Source organism: Trichoplusia ni, chromosome 20, assembly GCF_003590095.1.
Source record: "Trichoplusia ni isolate ovarian cell line Hi5 chromosome 20, tn1, whole genome shotgun sequence".
Lineage (NCBI taxonomy): Eukaryota > Metazoa > Arthropoda > Insecta > Lepidoptera > Noctuidae > Trichoplusia > Trichoplusia ni.
Window position 1 is genome coordinate 5,161,153 of NC_039497.1, and position 15,097 is coordinate 5,176,249.

The 15,097-nt window shown below is 37.9% G+C and overlaps 2 protein-coding genes across 6 annotated transcripts in view; one reads left to right on the top strand and one right to left on the bottom strand.

The window, feature by feature from the left end:
• The window catches only part of LOC113503901 (ankycorbin), an 86,774-nt gene extending 76,290 nt beyond the window's left edge, over nucleotides 1-10,484 (top strand). For all 4 annotated transcript variants that reach the window (XM_026886039.1, XM_026886038.1, XM_026886036.1 and 1 more), the window contains exons 4-6: nucleotides 5,736-5,837; nucleotides 6,241-6,438; nucleotides 6,891-10,484. In XM_026886039.1, coding sequence (XP_026741840.1) covers nucleotides 5,736-5,837; nucleotides 6,241-6,438; nucleotides 6,891-9,530 — 2,940 coding nt within the window. In that variant the 3' untranslated portion in view covers nucleotides 9,531-10,484. The remainder of the gene's footprint in view (nucleotides 1-5,735; nucleotides 5,838-6,240; nucleotides 6,439-6,890) is intronic.
• A 177-nt stretch (nucleotides 10,485-10,661) lies between these two features.
• Nucleotides 10,662-14,942, bottom strand: LOC113503903 (CDK5 regulatory subunit-associated protein 1). 2 transcript variants are annotated; one of them, XM_026886041.1, is made up of 7 exons: nucleotides 14,269-14,942; nucleotides 13,898-14,048; nucleotides 13,258-13,472; nucleotides 12,884-13,014; nucleotides 12,200-12,356; nucleotides 11,705-11,817; nucleotides 10,662-11,144 (listed from the first exon to the last, which is right to left on the bottom strand). In XM_026886041.1, the coding sequence occupies exons 1-7, from the start codon at nucleotides 14,789-14,791 to the stop codon at nucleotides 10,752-10,754; spliced, it is 1,683 nt and encodes a 560-aa protein (XP_026741842.1). In that variant the 5' UTR covers nucleotides 14,792-14,942; the 3' UTR covers nucleotides 10,662-10,751. The 2 variants fall into 2 exon arrangements, with proteins under 2 accessions (XP_026741842.1, XP_026741841.1); XM_026886040.1 differs by having other exon boundaries at nucleotides 11,705-11,832; nucleotides 14,269-14,940.
• Between the last annotated feature and the right edge of the window lie 155 nt (nucleotides 14,943-15,097).

Consider the following 15,097-nt stretch of genomic DNA (forward strand, 5'->3'; position numbering starts at 1 on the left):
TAACATTTAAAACATTCCGACTTTTTGTAGAGCCTCTTAATTAACACGGACGGTGTCACTTACAGAGCGTTTTGCCGCGAAAAAACGCAATGACGCCATCTTGTTAGTGATGTTAACTCGGAATATATAGCAAAGGTTTTTTTTATTAAGCTTCATGAAAAAGAAAATGAATTCATGCTAACTTTAAATCTCATTTCTTTTTGTATTTAAATTCTAAATATTTCAGCTGAAATACATGACAGAGGTTTTGGAGAAAGAGTACTTTCAAGTATCTATATAAAAGAAATAACTAACTGCCGATTAAATTTTGTACGACACGTATCATAAAATCAATGCTTTATATACAATCATTTTACACTGCATTGGCTAAAGATGCAAAGTAAATATACGATCTATTGTACTATGTAGATAAAGATTAGCTGTTAGTCAAATACAGACAGACCTCTCGCTCCCCGCTGAGAAATACGACCACAACATCGGAACCAACAATACCTATAAATCCAGAGTTGGACATCGAGTATTTATCGACATTTTCACATCACCAGGTAGAGTTGTATCGGGCACGACGCCTCTGGCTGAGAATCGTTTGCGTAACAATCGTCCCTTGTCCGGGCATTCCGGCCCTACACCACGTCTCGAAACAATTGCACTGACTAAACTGCAAACAATAATGACCGTTCAAATAAAGACGATAAAATTTAGTTTCCTTTGTCAACTCTTTATTATTCCTCGGAGTGTGGATTCGCAGTCACAGTTCAATAGCGGCGCGCTCGGAAGAATAGACGGGATTGCGAAAACGAACAAAAGACCGAAAGCTCGAGGAAAGGAAATAACCTCGCATAATCCTTTGGAATACGCGGAACTCAGCCATACCTGATGCTACGAACATGTTCCAGCTTAGTACATGTAAAGGTATAAACATTGCAATAACTTGAAATACTAAATTATAGGAATTGCAATAAAATTGATAGGTCTCTTAAGGCGAAACCGAATAAGAAATGTTTAAAGGGTCCTTATTTAGATGTAATAATATGTTTTTAATAGGGCAAATGAAAATACACACCGTTACTTAGAATAATATATAGTTCGGACAACACACTACTTTACAGCTTCTTATTCTCTAGGCATAATATTCTTAATAAATAAATAACGTTTCTATCTTTCCTACCATTCTACACATGTACTTATCTATCGTCATTTCGTTGCAAATGTGAGTGCATGATTGTCGCCGTATTGTAACGGTGTTTGATGTCTTACGCTCATCTCCGGCAAGCCATGATTGCCTGGTCATTACCATGAGTCGCTGGAAAATATTGTTTGTAAGTAAATGCTGTCTTTTCCATCATAATATTTTAAATTAGTTTTTCTTCTTCTGGGTGGTCTGTTTGTCACCTTCGTAAGTACAATGTCACTAACCGAACCAAACTATAAAAAACATTAATCATATTTAACGAGCTTCTTTTATTATATCTCAATAAGAATATAGTGTATTTTTTATGATAATATTATTCCTCAATCTTTTTTACAGATATGTATGTACTTACGATAATGTCTTTTGCCAAACAAAAAAAAAACAAATACCGCAGCGACTTCCAAAGAAAATCATCTCTAAAAATTAACCAGATATATTAGTTGGTTTAACTGCAGTATCACTTTTCCAACAGTTTCTACTTAAATATGCAAGATTAAAAATAAAAGCATTATAAATTTCTTCGTCGTAACAAGATCTTTCTGTCATTGGTACTTGTGTACGAGGACTCTCAATCTCCATAGAAGATCACTTGGAATCACTAGAGCAATCTGAACCGCAATAAAATCACGATTTTACTATAACATTTGCATATCCAACAAAACCAAGTGTCGGGTACTGGAGAAAGGCGTGGGCTTGCTATTTCAATTCGAAACACAACGATATCTGTAATCTGACATCTTATCTACTTGTAGGGTGGGCAACGAAAGTTGTTTCACACTTTCCGTATTAGTCTGTATTTAGATAGAAATAGGATGAAAAGTTTTGTAGAGACTTGCGTTGCGGGTTGTACGAAAGCATCTGTGTAAGATTATCTTTGTTTGTGTACTATAAACTTTTGTTAGACGAATAAATAACACTGTTCAAGATTGTATCTCATCAGCAAATTGTTTTTATGTGCTATAAAATGATTATTATTGTGTATTCTAAAGCCTCAATTAGAAATTACTTATCCTCTACTAGCGACTTTTAAAAATAGCAAAACATTATCATTATACGTAATTATAGATAGTATAATCCATCCCCAGGACTTCTTAATAAATCCCGTAATAGTAACTTCCATCCTGTTATCATAAACTTGCGGCAATTCATCATCTTTATGTCGTTCACTTTAAATAATCTCAAATTAAAATGGCCGCGTTGACATTTTTATAACCAGGCACGGGAGTTTTAATTAAAGCCACAGGACTTGTATGTCGTCGTCATGTTAAACGTTATCGATCATAAAAAGGGACAAGAGACTTGCTCACAACGTGTCTTCTATTCAAAGATGTCGTTTGTCTGTAATGTTACTTTTAAAAGTTCGTCCTATTATTCTGTCATTACATTATTTTTAGTTTTGCTCCGAAGACTGGGTGGTATGCTAAAAAAAACTATTCTATTCTTTTGGTAGAATTTTAAAATACATCTACAGGTTCTTGATAGTTCGTAAAAAGTAAAAAAAAAATGTACTCTTGAATATTACATTATTTTCAAACTTTTCTTTAAATCCTTTCGAATTCTTACTAAGTTCTTACTATTTTGAAATAACAATATCAAAACATCTCAGATATTCTATTATCTCAAGCTTTATAATTCACATGACGATGTGTGCATCATTATCTGTTTATAGCTTTTATATTTAAACCAAGACATCAGGCACTTGATCCTTACTAGTTCCTAAAAAACCTGGTCTCGACCGGTCCCGGGTAACGAGTTAGATCGTTCAGGATAAACCTAGTTCATTCAGAGTGAGAATAAGATATTGAAACACAACTGGGTTTTATACATAGAGGAAAATACCTTATATATAATACCTACATAATGGAGGTTAGGTACTTTGATGTTATTTATCAATATACATATGTAGGTACTAAAGTAAATATATGTTATAAAAATATTTTAAACATTGTGCATTTTAACAATTTTGTCGCCAGATTCTTCATAAACTCATTTTTTAGGATTATATTTTAAGAGTTGCTTCCAACTCTAATATATTTTTTTTTTAAAACATGTTGACGGGTATATTTCCACTTTTCAGTAAACATTAACCAAGCAACAAATAAAGCCTACAGGAGCATAGAAAACCTTATAATAAAGTCATTACGTACGCAGAGCAAAGGCCCACAGACCGATTTAGTACCCAATTACGTAGGTCGCAAATCTTATGAATAGATAGCATAAATATTATTAAAGTAAAGACCAAAGAGATTTAAATCGTAATTTACAATCGCAGACATTGAATAGCCCGCCATTCTTATTTAAAAGGTGTATTTAAAATTGTTGGGACTTAGTATTTACCGCATCTCTCTCGAGTAACAACATTCTGAATTAAGCACTACTATCTCGGGTACAATAACGTCCTTTGTAGAGTAAGGGACAGTATAAACCGGACAAGCGCGAGTCGGACTCGTAACACAAAGGGTTTTGTTCAAATATTCTAAATAAAAACATTTTGCGAAATAATTCGTGACTCTCACCCTCCAATATTGATGACCGTACCAATCGTTACTTAACCTCGAACTTTAATTTTAGTATTTGTTGTTAGAACGGCAAAGGAAATATATCATTATTGAAATAATATTTTGTAGATCCTTATAATTTATAGACGGCTAATAATAAAGTTATTACTAGACGCGGATTTAATTTTGGGACACACGGAGTGTCTCTCTTTTTCTTTTAGATACCAATCAAAGTACCTCTTGAGAGGATTACTAAGAAGAATCAACCTAATTTCCGTTTTTCGAACCTAGGCAGGTTAGGTAGATTACAAGGTCACTTTAAAAAGCTAAAGTTTTTGCCCAAAGAAGAAAAACACCAGACAAAAAATAACTGGCATTTTAAGTAGAAACTTTTTTCTTAATGGAATACTGTATTACGAGTTAATTCTATATTGGCGCCACTAGCACATGTCGTGCCAAGACTGCCTAGGTAGTATTTAGTCAATAGATCTGTTGCTAAGTTGATATGACCCAGTTTGTGCCCAATTATCTAGTCTCAGTGGTGACTGTTTTATTGCGATATATTGACGTATCATAGCTTAATTGTAATCTTGATTGTTATTTACTACCGCCGTTTGTACTATTAACTTCAATTAGATTGGAAAAGCATTTCAGTAGTCAAACGCTTTACCAAGTCAATTTTAACGTCATCTGCGTGACGTTAAAATTGATTTGACGACCTCCGTGGTCGGGTGGCGTACGCACCGGTTTCAAGGTGTCGCTAGCTCTGAGGTCCCGGGTTCGATCCCCGGTCGGGTCAATGTAAAAATTAACATTTTCTACATTGTCTCGGGTCTGGGTGTTTGTGGTACCTTCGTTGTATCTGAATTCCATAACACAAGTGCTTCAGCAACTTACTTTGGGTTCAGAACAATGTATGTGATGTTGTCCGCATTTATTTATTATTTATGCATTTATTTATTTATCTGCCTTAGTCCTCTCGCATATTGTTTTTTTTTTTATATATAAAGGTGTCGCACAATCTCAGGTGTCGATATCGAAAATTAACACAAGATTAACTTCATTGTTACAAAGAGCAGTGTTTCTAATTATGATTATGGTAGAATATTTAACAAATGCTTTTTAAGACTATTAAAAAAAAACCTTTTATTATTTTCGTCTCCTCGAAATGTTTAAAGTTTGCCATTACTTCCGTTCCCCTTAATTAGAGTCCTTTCTTAAGTACTGTAAGAATAACTATCGCACACACTAAGTCACAGTTTAGCATCGGGTGTGTATCCAAGGAGAGCGAACACACAGCTCTGCTAATAAATATTACACAACACATACAAATTACTTTATAGAATAAAGGCTTTCAACGTGTATAGAATACAAAATATCAATTTAAACCCATTAAATAATGTATGAACATTAGAGCAAATGAAAAACTGTCATAGCTACGTCCAAGACAGAAAGTTCCACGGAGCGACTGTCGCCATTTTATCGGCACACATAACTTCCTACAAGTAACAAGTGGCGAGTTTCGTAACGTATAAAAATTACGCACCTTGTCTACTTATCCGAGTGGAAAATTATCCGCTGCCCATTACGGAGCGGCCGTTGGCTCGCTTCACTACTTATTAAAAACGTCGCAGCACTGGAAATGCGTTAATTAAAATCGCTCAAGCCCTTACACTGGTCTAATTGGACTTTGCTATATAAAAGTGATAATTTCTAAAGTCTACGGCTTATGAATTATTAATAGGTATCTATCAATTATTTTTTCCGTGATAAGAGGACATTGTACTTCAGAATTAATTGTTTATATTACGGACGTGTCGTTGAATTAAGCTGGTAAATTGTGGTATTTGAATAGAATTTCTTATACTCTTCCCTGATTAAGTTTAAAAGGACTTTCTTCTTTTTAAATTGCGAAAGACGTTTTTATTAATTCAAAAACACGATTCGTGACTGATTAATAGACCGTTAATTATAAGTTAGTTACACGAATGCCCAAGGAGTATTTTAGTACTTATAAAAAAGAAGTAACGAATGTTTGGTTACAGATCGGCTGCACGGCGTTGCAGCGCGCGGCGGCTGACGGCCATGTCGAGGTGGTGCAACTGTTGCTGCAGCACGGCGGAGACCCCAACAAGCAGGACAATGTGGTATGTACACACAACATATTATGTAACAAGTTATAGTAACAATGACCGAGACCGATAGACCGACCGTACAATGACCGTAGCTTTTAATAAAATTACGTTACACACATCATCCGTTCAACGAACGGCACTTAAGACAAAACAAGACATATTTTATATCAGGAGCAAGGGATTGGGAATGATCGAATAGCTGTTAGAAAAGACAGAAGTTGCTTGTTTTCGAACAAAGTATAGTTACTAACTTCAAGCCTCCTTAAGCTCAGTAGAGCGAGGCTTGAATTATTGAAAACCAATTCAATATGTATTTGGCATATCATATACTTCTCTTCATTAGGATCTTTTCACCGCACAGTTTTCTTTAAAACAATAAAGCAACGTTTAATACGTATGTTCTTATTTCATGTAGCACGGCAACACAGCGGCTCACGAGGCCGCGTGGAAGGGCTACTCGCGTTGCGTGGCGCTGCTGGCGCACGCGGGCGCGGACCTGCGCGCGCGCAACGCGGCCGGCTTCGCGCCGCTGCACCTCGCCTGCCAGAACGGACACAACCAGTCCTGCCGGGAGATCCTGCTCGCCGGAGCCCCGCCGGACTTGCAGAACAATGTGAGTACAAGTAAATCCATACTCGTAGTAAATATAAATTCCTAAGAGTGTAGTTTAAATAACAATCTCCTCGTACCTTATGTTTATACGAGATCAAAAAAAATTAATTAAACTGATACATTTAGAAGATACTGTAGGGACACATGTAAGTATGTATGTTGTATGTTGTTTCTATCAACCCCCTGCGCCCCACGACCAGAAGAGGCAGTGCTCAATTAGGGATCCTCCTAAATACGATCCCTAAAATACTAAATCAAGGGAAATAAAAGCATTTATTCTGCAAGTATGTAGGATATATCACTTTTACATGTATTTTTAAGAACGCTGGAGTCCACATTTCCTATCTGACTACCCTGACAAGAAATTTCGAAACAAACTCAGTGTCTACTATGTAAAAGTCATTTTGTTCAAGTTTTAAAACATGACTAATCGTGACGTTTTTGACTTTTCAGTACGGCGACACATCCCTGCACACGGCAGCTCGGTACGGCCACGCGGGCGTCACTCGCATCCTCATCTCAGCGCAGTGCAAGGTCTCCGAGCAGAACAAGAACGGCGACACGGCACTGCACATCGCCGCCGCCATGGGACGCCGGAAACTTACCAGGATACTTCTAGAAGCTGGCTGCGATAAATCCATCCGTAATCACCAAGGTGAGACGGCCAGAGATATCGCCACCAGAAAAGGCTTGGAAGAAATAATCAGCATACTCAACACGCCAGTCTCCAAACAAACCAAGAAAAAACATAGAGACAAGAGCAAAGAAAGAACGATAGATGAACCTGATGAGGGTAAAAAGAAAGAAAAAGATAAAGGCAAGGACAAAGATAAGCGAAAGAAAAACGTACATTTTGAGACAACTCCACCTGTCCAGTGGTCGCCATACGGCTGCCACTACTATCCTGATCCTAAATTCTTCCCCAAACCAAAACTAAGCTCGCTTCCCACCGAACCTTTAAAAAAAGGCGAGCAGTACTATTTAGATTTGGCTGGAAACATTAAAAAGGGTCCTATAGGTGCTGGCTACACTTGCTACTGTGCGCCCTTCTTCAAACATATGGAAGACAAACTTAATGAAGATAAAAAGGACTTGAAGAAGCATATAGACAGAGCGCACGAAAGATTGGATCAGAAAGTAACAGACTTGGAAATGAAAACTCAGGGACAGATATCTGAATTGACGAGATTTGTTGCAGCTGAACGAGCGATGTGCAAAGAGAGGCACAAACACTTGGAGCAATGGCTGACGCGAGGCATAATGTTCAGAGCTTCGGAAAGAGTGAAGAAGTTAGACTTCAGTCCTAAAGGGTCCTTAGATATACCGCCGCTCAAAAGAACTAGAAGTTTAGAGTTACTAGATGCTGACACAGAAGAATGGAACAAGGTCCATAGGATAATAAAGAGCTTCAATAAAAACACTGAACAGTATGAAAGTAATACCAAAGATCTAAACGATAGCAAAGCGACATCTAAGAGCACCGAAGTCTTAGACAGTAGACAATCTACCAGTCCTCGACGGAGATATCCACTAAAGAACTCCAAAAGCAGCGATCAGCTCGACGCCGGACCCAGCAGGCCTCCAGTTCCTCCCGTGACTAAGTCGCTCAAGGACAGTCATATGCAGAATGTTACCGCAGAGATCCATGTCAAAGCTAATAAAATTTCGGTGTCACAATCACCTGTTTCTATGGAAGTAGAAAATTATAATCATAGGTACGTCCCCACAAGCCGGCAATCTGATGCAAAATCACCAAGCAGCAGCCACAAGCACCCCAGTGACCTGGACGAAGACGTCAGAAGCTCGAAAGACCAAAATGTGCCTTTATGGAAGAGTCAGGTGCTACAGAGGACAGCAGACGACATCAGAAAAAGGGTAGCCTTAGAAAAAGAAATGACTGAAATTATGTCTAGGACGAACAAGTCTTTAGATATATCGCAGGATGGCTACGTAAAGCTAAGAAAACAACACAATTATCACCCTAAAGATGAAGTAGATAGGGAGCCTAGAAAATCAGTACAAGAACTAGTGGCTCAAGTAGAACAGCAAAGGTGCGTGTCACCAGAATCCATGGTGACACCCATGGCGAGGAAAATACAGCCCACCGAAAACTTAGAACCCATATCGTCAACAAGCCAACAGAACCCAGGTATTTTGAAGATGCCGCAACAACCTCAAAGACCAGCGCCTGTGCTGAAGGAGAAGCCACCGAAGAGCAAACGCTTCAGCTTGCACAATCTCATACCATTTCCTACTCGAAAAACATTTCAAAACCCACCGAAAGATAATGGAAACAACTCAGAGAGTAGCGATGAAGAAGACAACCCAATCAGAAGTTCCATGCAGCCGGGGCCCATGAGGAACACCAACCTGCTTCAGACGTTACCAATGCCCAACTTTGAAACCGTCTCCAAGTCTCCGTCACCTGCACCAATGACTCAGAACCCTTACCCGCACGACGTCCGGTCTATGATTCCTAAGGACGCTTACTTCCATGATATCTCCAATAGGCAGATGCCTTACATGGACAGTGGACATGGACTTCCAGTACCCCAGTTTGCTTGCCCTCAGTATGATTACAACCAGCCAGGGTTACCGAACCAAATACAGCCTCGGAATAGGAATCCATTATACCACCACCAGACGGGCGTATTCGACGCCATGATGCAGGATCACATCATGAGAGAAATGGAGCGAATTCCGCACTGCTACAGCGACCACTTAGATCAGAATACGGAAGTGGAAATAGCGAATCAGAATGATTTTCGGATGTGTTACGACCCAATGTACCCGAATTTTAGGGGGAACCCGCATGGAATGACCAGGAAACCGAATCCAGACCATAGTCTGCTTCACAGTCGGTTGCAATCGTTGGCGATAAACACCCACCTGACTGAAACTCAGAGTCAGACGGATAGGGAGTCGCACAACGACTCCGGGTACAGCACGAAGGTGTACGGCAGCTCGCAGGGACCCTCGCCGAGCCTGTCGGGCCATGCGGACGGCTCCGACAACCTGTCGGGGCAGAGGGTCAACCTAGTGCCCGGCGCCAAGGCCATGGGAGGCCAGATTGGGGCTTCGAGCTTAGTTTGACAATAAGTGCCTGTTTTCTGAGTCTATTTTCACTACTTATGCACAAATATGTCGACGACAGTCTGAACATCAATTGATTTACAAAAGATGTATTATTACTAAAGCAATATAGCTAAATGCCCGCTGAAGTTTTTCTTGCCATATGGGCAAAATATTTTAATAAGGAAAACGACTGGCTTCCTAAAACTGATAAATAAATACCTAGTATTTAATAAATAGGACACAGTTCAGGCTAGTATTTATGTTTTAAATTAATCATCACAGGAATAGTTACTAAATACTTGTAGTAAACCGCGGCACGGTGTTTGTGGTAATCTAAGTCACATCACACGATCACGAACTAACAGTAACTCATAAAAATTACATAAAGTACAAATTTAATGTTAGTTTAACGATGCCATGTATCACAGTAATTGTAATTTAATTATAAGTGTAAGTTTTGTTGTTTTTATTGTAATTTTTATTTGTAAAATACTCATTTTTGCTATTCAAAGTCAGGTGACGTTTGCGGAGGTATTCTGTAGTCTTTATTGTTGGTTTTCTTTTGGGTGGACCATTGAACTTTATAGTTTCTAATATTGTAGGTAACGTGACTAATTTTTTTATACAAAGACATCAAAATTATAAAGAATGTTACTTCTAAAGAGTCTAATGATCACAAACATAATCTTTAAATGTTCTTTAATTTAAGTAATACTCTCTAGATTAGTTTAAATTTAAAAATGTTCCACTCTATTTGTTCAATAGGTCCTATTTAAATAAAATACAGAATTTGGAAACTAAGCATAATATTAAATTGTGCGTTATTTTAAATGTAAACTAAAGTCACAAAGTTTTTAGTCTGTGTGTAACATAACCTATATTTATTGTGTGCATTTTGTATTTGATTGATTGATAACTTTGTACTGATTTATTGACAAATAAATGCACTTTTGAAGTGTCACAACTAAATTACGTTTTTTTTTACTGTAACATTCAAGTTTTGATACGCCTTTCAATTTTCCAGTACAGACGCTTCGAACGTGAGGTCGATGAAATGTCAAATTCCAGTTAACTGGTTGGTAACACCAAATTATCCACAGAAAACCCGGCATGGAGACCATTAAAATAAAAGTAAATAAAACTACGGTATCAACTAAATAAATGATAACAATAACTATATTTTATCTACAGAATATTTACAACAAAATATCTTAAAAAGAAATTCAAACCTTTGGTATTTCAACCATTTAAACATCTGGCCGCCCCCCACTGGCGATCCCTGTAAAACTCACTCAAAGTAGTATGGTAAAGTGGCACACCAGTAAGGGTGGCTGACCTGGCACCAACAATCTTCACAGCTACATAATCACCAGGTTTCGCCTGCCTTCTCCCACCATCTTCTGCCAAAATATCAGCTTGATCGAATATAACTCTGAGGTAGAACTCGTTTCTTCCGAGTATTTTCCCAGACTTCTTCGCAGTGCCTTCGACGAGCACAAGGTGTGTGTTTCCAATTTCTGCCTCGTTCAGAACTTGGCACTTCCTTCTGTAGACCTCGAGCATCCTGTTGTGGCGTTCCTTCTTTATTAGTTCTGGAACATCATCTTTGTAACGGCGGTACGCTGTGGTTTTCTGTGAATGATATTTTACTGGTTTAGCAATTTCTAATAAAGAATCAGGTTGTAAGGATTCTTTGAAGACTCTCTTTATTTTAAATTGAGTGCTGAAGATGCGCTTTGCCTGACGGCCATCTGACTGAATGTAATCTAACTACATAATATACTACACTTAATTCCGCGAAACTAAATTGATATACACATATTCTACTATGTCGAAATGGACTACCTTATGGCAAACGAAATGATTGTGCCAAGTCTCGAAACATTCGTAGCAACGATTATTTGGGACACATAAATTGGTTATCGAAGTATTTAATTTGGAGTTCTTAACAAATGAAGTATTGTACCAAGTTTGACAATTGTAGTAATCGAGATAATCGTAGCAATGGAAACTATTTTAGCAAATAAATTATCAGTAGCACACTGAGTAAACAAGACATTCGTAGCGACAGGACATCCGTAGCAGACCTGACTTCGTAGCAAGCTTGCCATCATCATGACAGTTGTAAAACCAGTTTCACTACTGGTGAAGCCTTTTTATTGATGAAATAAATATTATGCAACAAATCTCACCTCTCTCATACTATATGGAAAGAGGAATGCTATATTATAGTCCACCAGCTCCATCAAAGATATCGTCTCCTGAAACTCTTCCTCCGTCTCGCCGCAGAAGCCGCAGATCATGTCTGTTGATAGCCCAACTGATGAACAGAAAATACAGTCATTGCCCCTTATAATTCACAGACAGATTTCATTGTTAAAAGTTTGAATATATCTAACATTTGCCGTAGCTAGCGAAACCTACTATCAATGGCCTTTGTTATTCTTCTATCAAAGTTCATGTAAAGCTATTTGATGATTGCCATAAGGTTACTGGTAGGCAAAGATTAGAACACCTTTATTGAAAGTAATATTTAATCTTTTTCAAGAGTTCGCAGCCATTTTCAAGGAAGTAAGCCTGTCCAAAATTTTAAGTTGAGTTTGAGTTTGCTCTTTAGTAATATTGTAATTACAAGCACACACATACATAGTCTATATATGGAACTAATGAAAGTAATTGAAGATAACCTCCAGGGATGGTGTTCTTGACATGTTGTATGAGGTCGAGGTAGGCCTCCCGCGAGTACCCGCGCCGCATCCTGTCCAACACGGCGGACGAGCCCGACTGCGCGGGCAGGTGCAGCAGCTTGCACAGGTTCGGACGTTCTGATATTATCTGGAGGACCTGGACAGGTTACACGCTTGTGGTTAGAAGTCTGTTTCTAGTGAGCATTTGTACACGGCCGGATCTTGGGGCCCGGGGGCCTCGAGGCCTCGAAGCAACAAAGGAGTGGGGGCCCCCTCAGTTCAAGGTATTTTCATTCAGTGAAAAATTTATCGAGCTTTCTTTTTAGATGCATAGTGACAATAATGTGGGCTTCTACCGTGGTTTCATAATTTGTTTTTAGGGAGTGCTGGCCCCCTAGTCATAGTGGTGGGCCCCTGGTCATAGTGGGCTCCTAGGCACTGGCCTAAAGTGCCTTATGGATAATACAGCACTGCATGTGTATACTTGATATGAGAGAGGAAAACATCGTTTGAGAGATGGTGGTGACGATAAGCTGGTGTTCTTGTTTTTTGTTTACGAGATAAAAGATAAATACGTATATAACATTTTTTGGATATGTATCTGTACCCTATAGGAAAAGGGTACAAAATAAATAAATTCGTACATTTTTTTCTTCTAATTAGAGTAATACATTTCCAGGTTACCTCATCAGGAAAATCCTTTGGATGTGCAGCAGTGAATCTGATCCTCATTTCAGGGTCCACAGCAGACACTTTATCCAGGAGATCAGCAAACCTCAATCCACCTTTTTTGGTTTTGTAGACTGTCTTGAAACCTGTTGGATTCAATGATATAGCGATTTTACATTGTTTTAGATATATCTTGTCCCTTTTGGAACTTGGAAAGAATAAGTGCAATTGTTTTCATGAATTATAATTAAACGATTTGCCCATTTGTAGAAGTAATCGGTTTTTTTTACAAAATAGCATGGATTAATCCCAGAAGAAAACCAATTTATTATCATCAACGCAAAACACGCGCTTTTCTTTTCTCATTCAAAATGAAACTACAAACATACCTTTAACCATATGAGTATCAAACTTCTCCGTGGCTTGACTGACATCTCTATAACTGTTCACATTCTGGCCAAGCAGGGTGACCTCCTTGACGCCCTGGTCTGCCAACTGGCGCACTTCATCCACGATGGAGTGGACTGGACGCGAGCGCTCCCGGCCGCGGGTGAACGGCACTATACAGTATGTGCACATGTTGTCACAGCCGCGCATTATTGAACTAGCAACAAAATCTTAACATTACCAAAACTGGAACAAGTAATGATACTAAGATAGGAACAAGAAAAACTGTATAGTAGCTTTTGCCACCAGCTCCTAGTCGAGAATGCTTCCACAGGAACAATAAATTGGGATAAAACTATCCTGGGTCAATACAGGCTATGAACTATCAGTGTACTAAATATTGTCCAAATATGTTCAATGGGTTTTGATGAAAGAGTAATAAACATCCGCATAAAACATTTTTATACAACCCATTTGAATCAGCACTATTATAATATAGAGTTATCAAAAAGTATATTTTTTATATCTATTCACAATATTTTTTATGGGCCATCTAAAAGCTATTTTTAAATTAATTCATTTATTACCATACACAGCCAGCATTAATGAGGCATAATAAATAAGTAATAATTCCATTCTTACATGAAAGCCGACACACTGTCCTGGTTTAGCCTGACAGGTACCACATCAGCATAGGTCTCATCTAAGGACAGTAAAACATTGACAGCAGTCTGACCACTCTCAGTGAGTGCCAGTAACCTCGGCAAGTCCCTGTAACTGTCTGGACCTGCCACTGTAAAAATACAGAAAAGTATTAATTAAAAAAAAAACTAAATGAAATTATAATGGATGGTGATGAGAGCTGCTATGATTTATTAAAAATTAGATCAGGAGTATTTAAGAAATTATGAATTTCGATCTACTTATCGCATTTATTTTTTGGCAGAATCAAAATGAGTGAGATTGAAGTTAATAAAGTAAAGAATAAATGTTTTTTTTTATTTGTAACTAACCAACATCAACTGCTTTTTCCTTTTCAATAAGTTTTTCCTTCAGCCTCTCTGCCATACAACCCAGTATTCCTATTTTAACTGATCGATCTTTTGCGCGCCTTTTATATCCTCTCAGATGATCCAAACGATGCCATATCTTAGTTTCCGCACCCTCCCTTATGGCACAAGTCATAACCAAAAATATGTCTGCTTCTTCTTCAATATCGGTCTTAATAAAACCCTCTTTTTTCAAAATTGACCATACAATATCAGTGTCATTTAAATTCATCTGGCAACCATACACATCAAAGAAAACTTTTCTTCTAGTGGGTATCTTAGATTTTTCCAGTAAATATGGTATTCGAGGACTTTCTGTAAGTATGGGTTCAGAGTTTTCAACTAAAAAATCTTTTAAACTAGGCCCCTGTTTAATTTTTTCTTTTATTGTAGTTACTCGATCGTAGTCCGAATAGAATCGGCATTTCTTGCATGATTTATTGGTTATAAGATTAGATAAACGGTGTACACGTCTTATAAACATCATTATGGATCAAATTGTTTCCTTAATAAATGTTTAAAATATTATTTGATGCGAATTAAGAACAAAATAAACATTATTGGATCACATAACCTACAATATCATCCTCTTTCGACACTCAGATACATCCAACTAAATTCGATAGGATGTTCATTTGCAGTCCTGCAAGGAAAGGATGATCAAAACATAATGTCAATGAATAGTTGCCCACATTTGGTAGCATAATAGCTGTCAAAAGGGTCACAAATTAACTGTAAACAAAACGTGTCTCAAAGAAGTTTGTACATTTCTTTGGTGGTTACAAGTGTAATG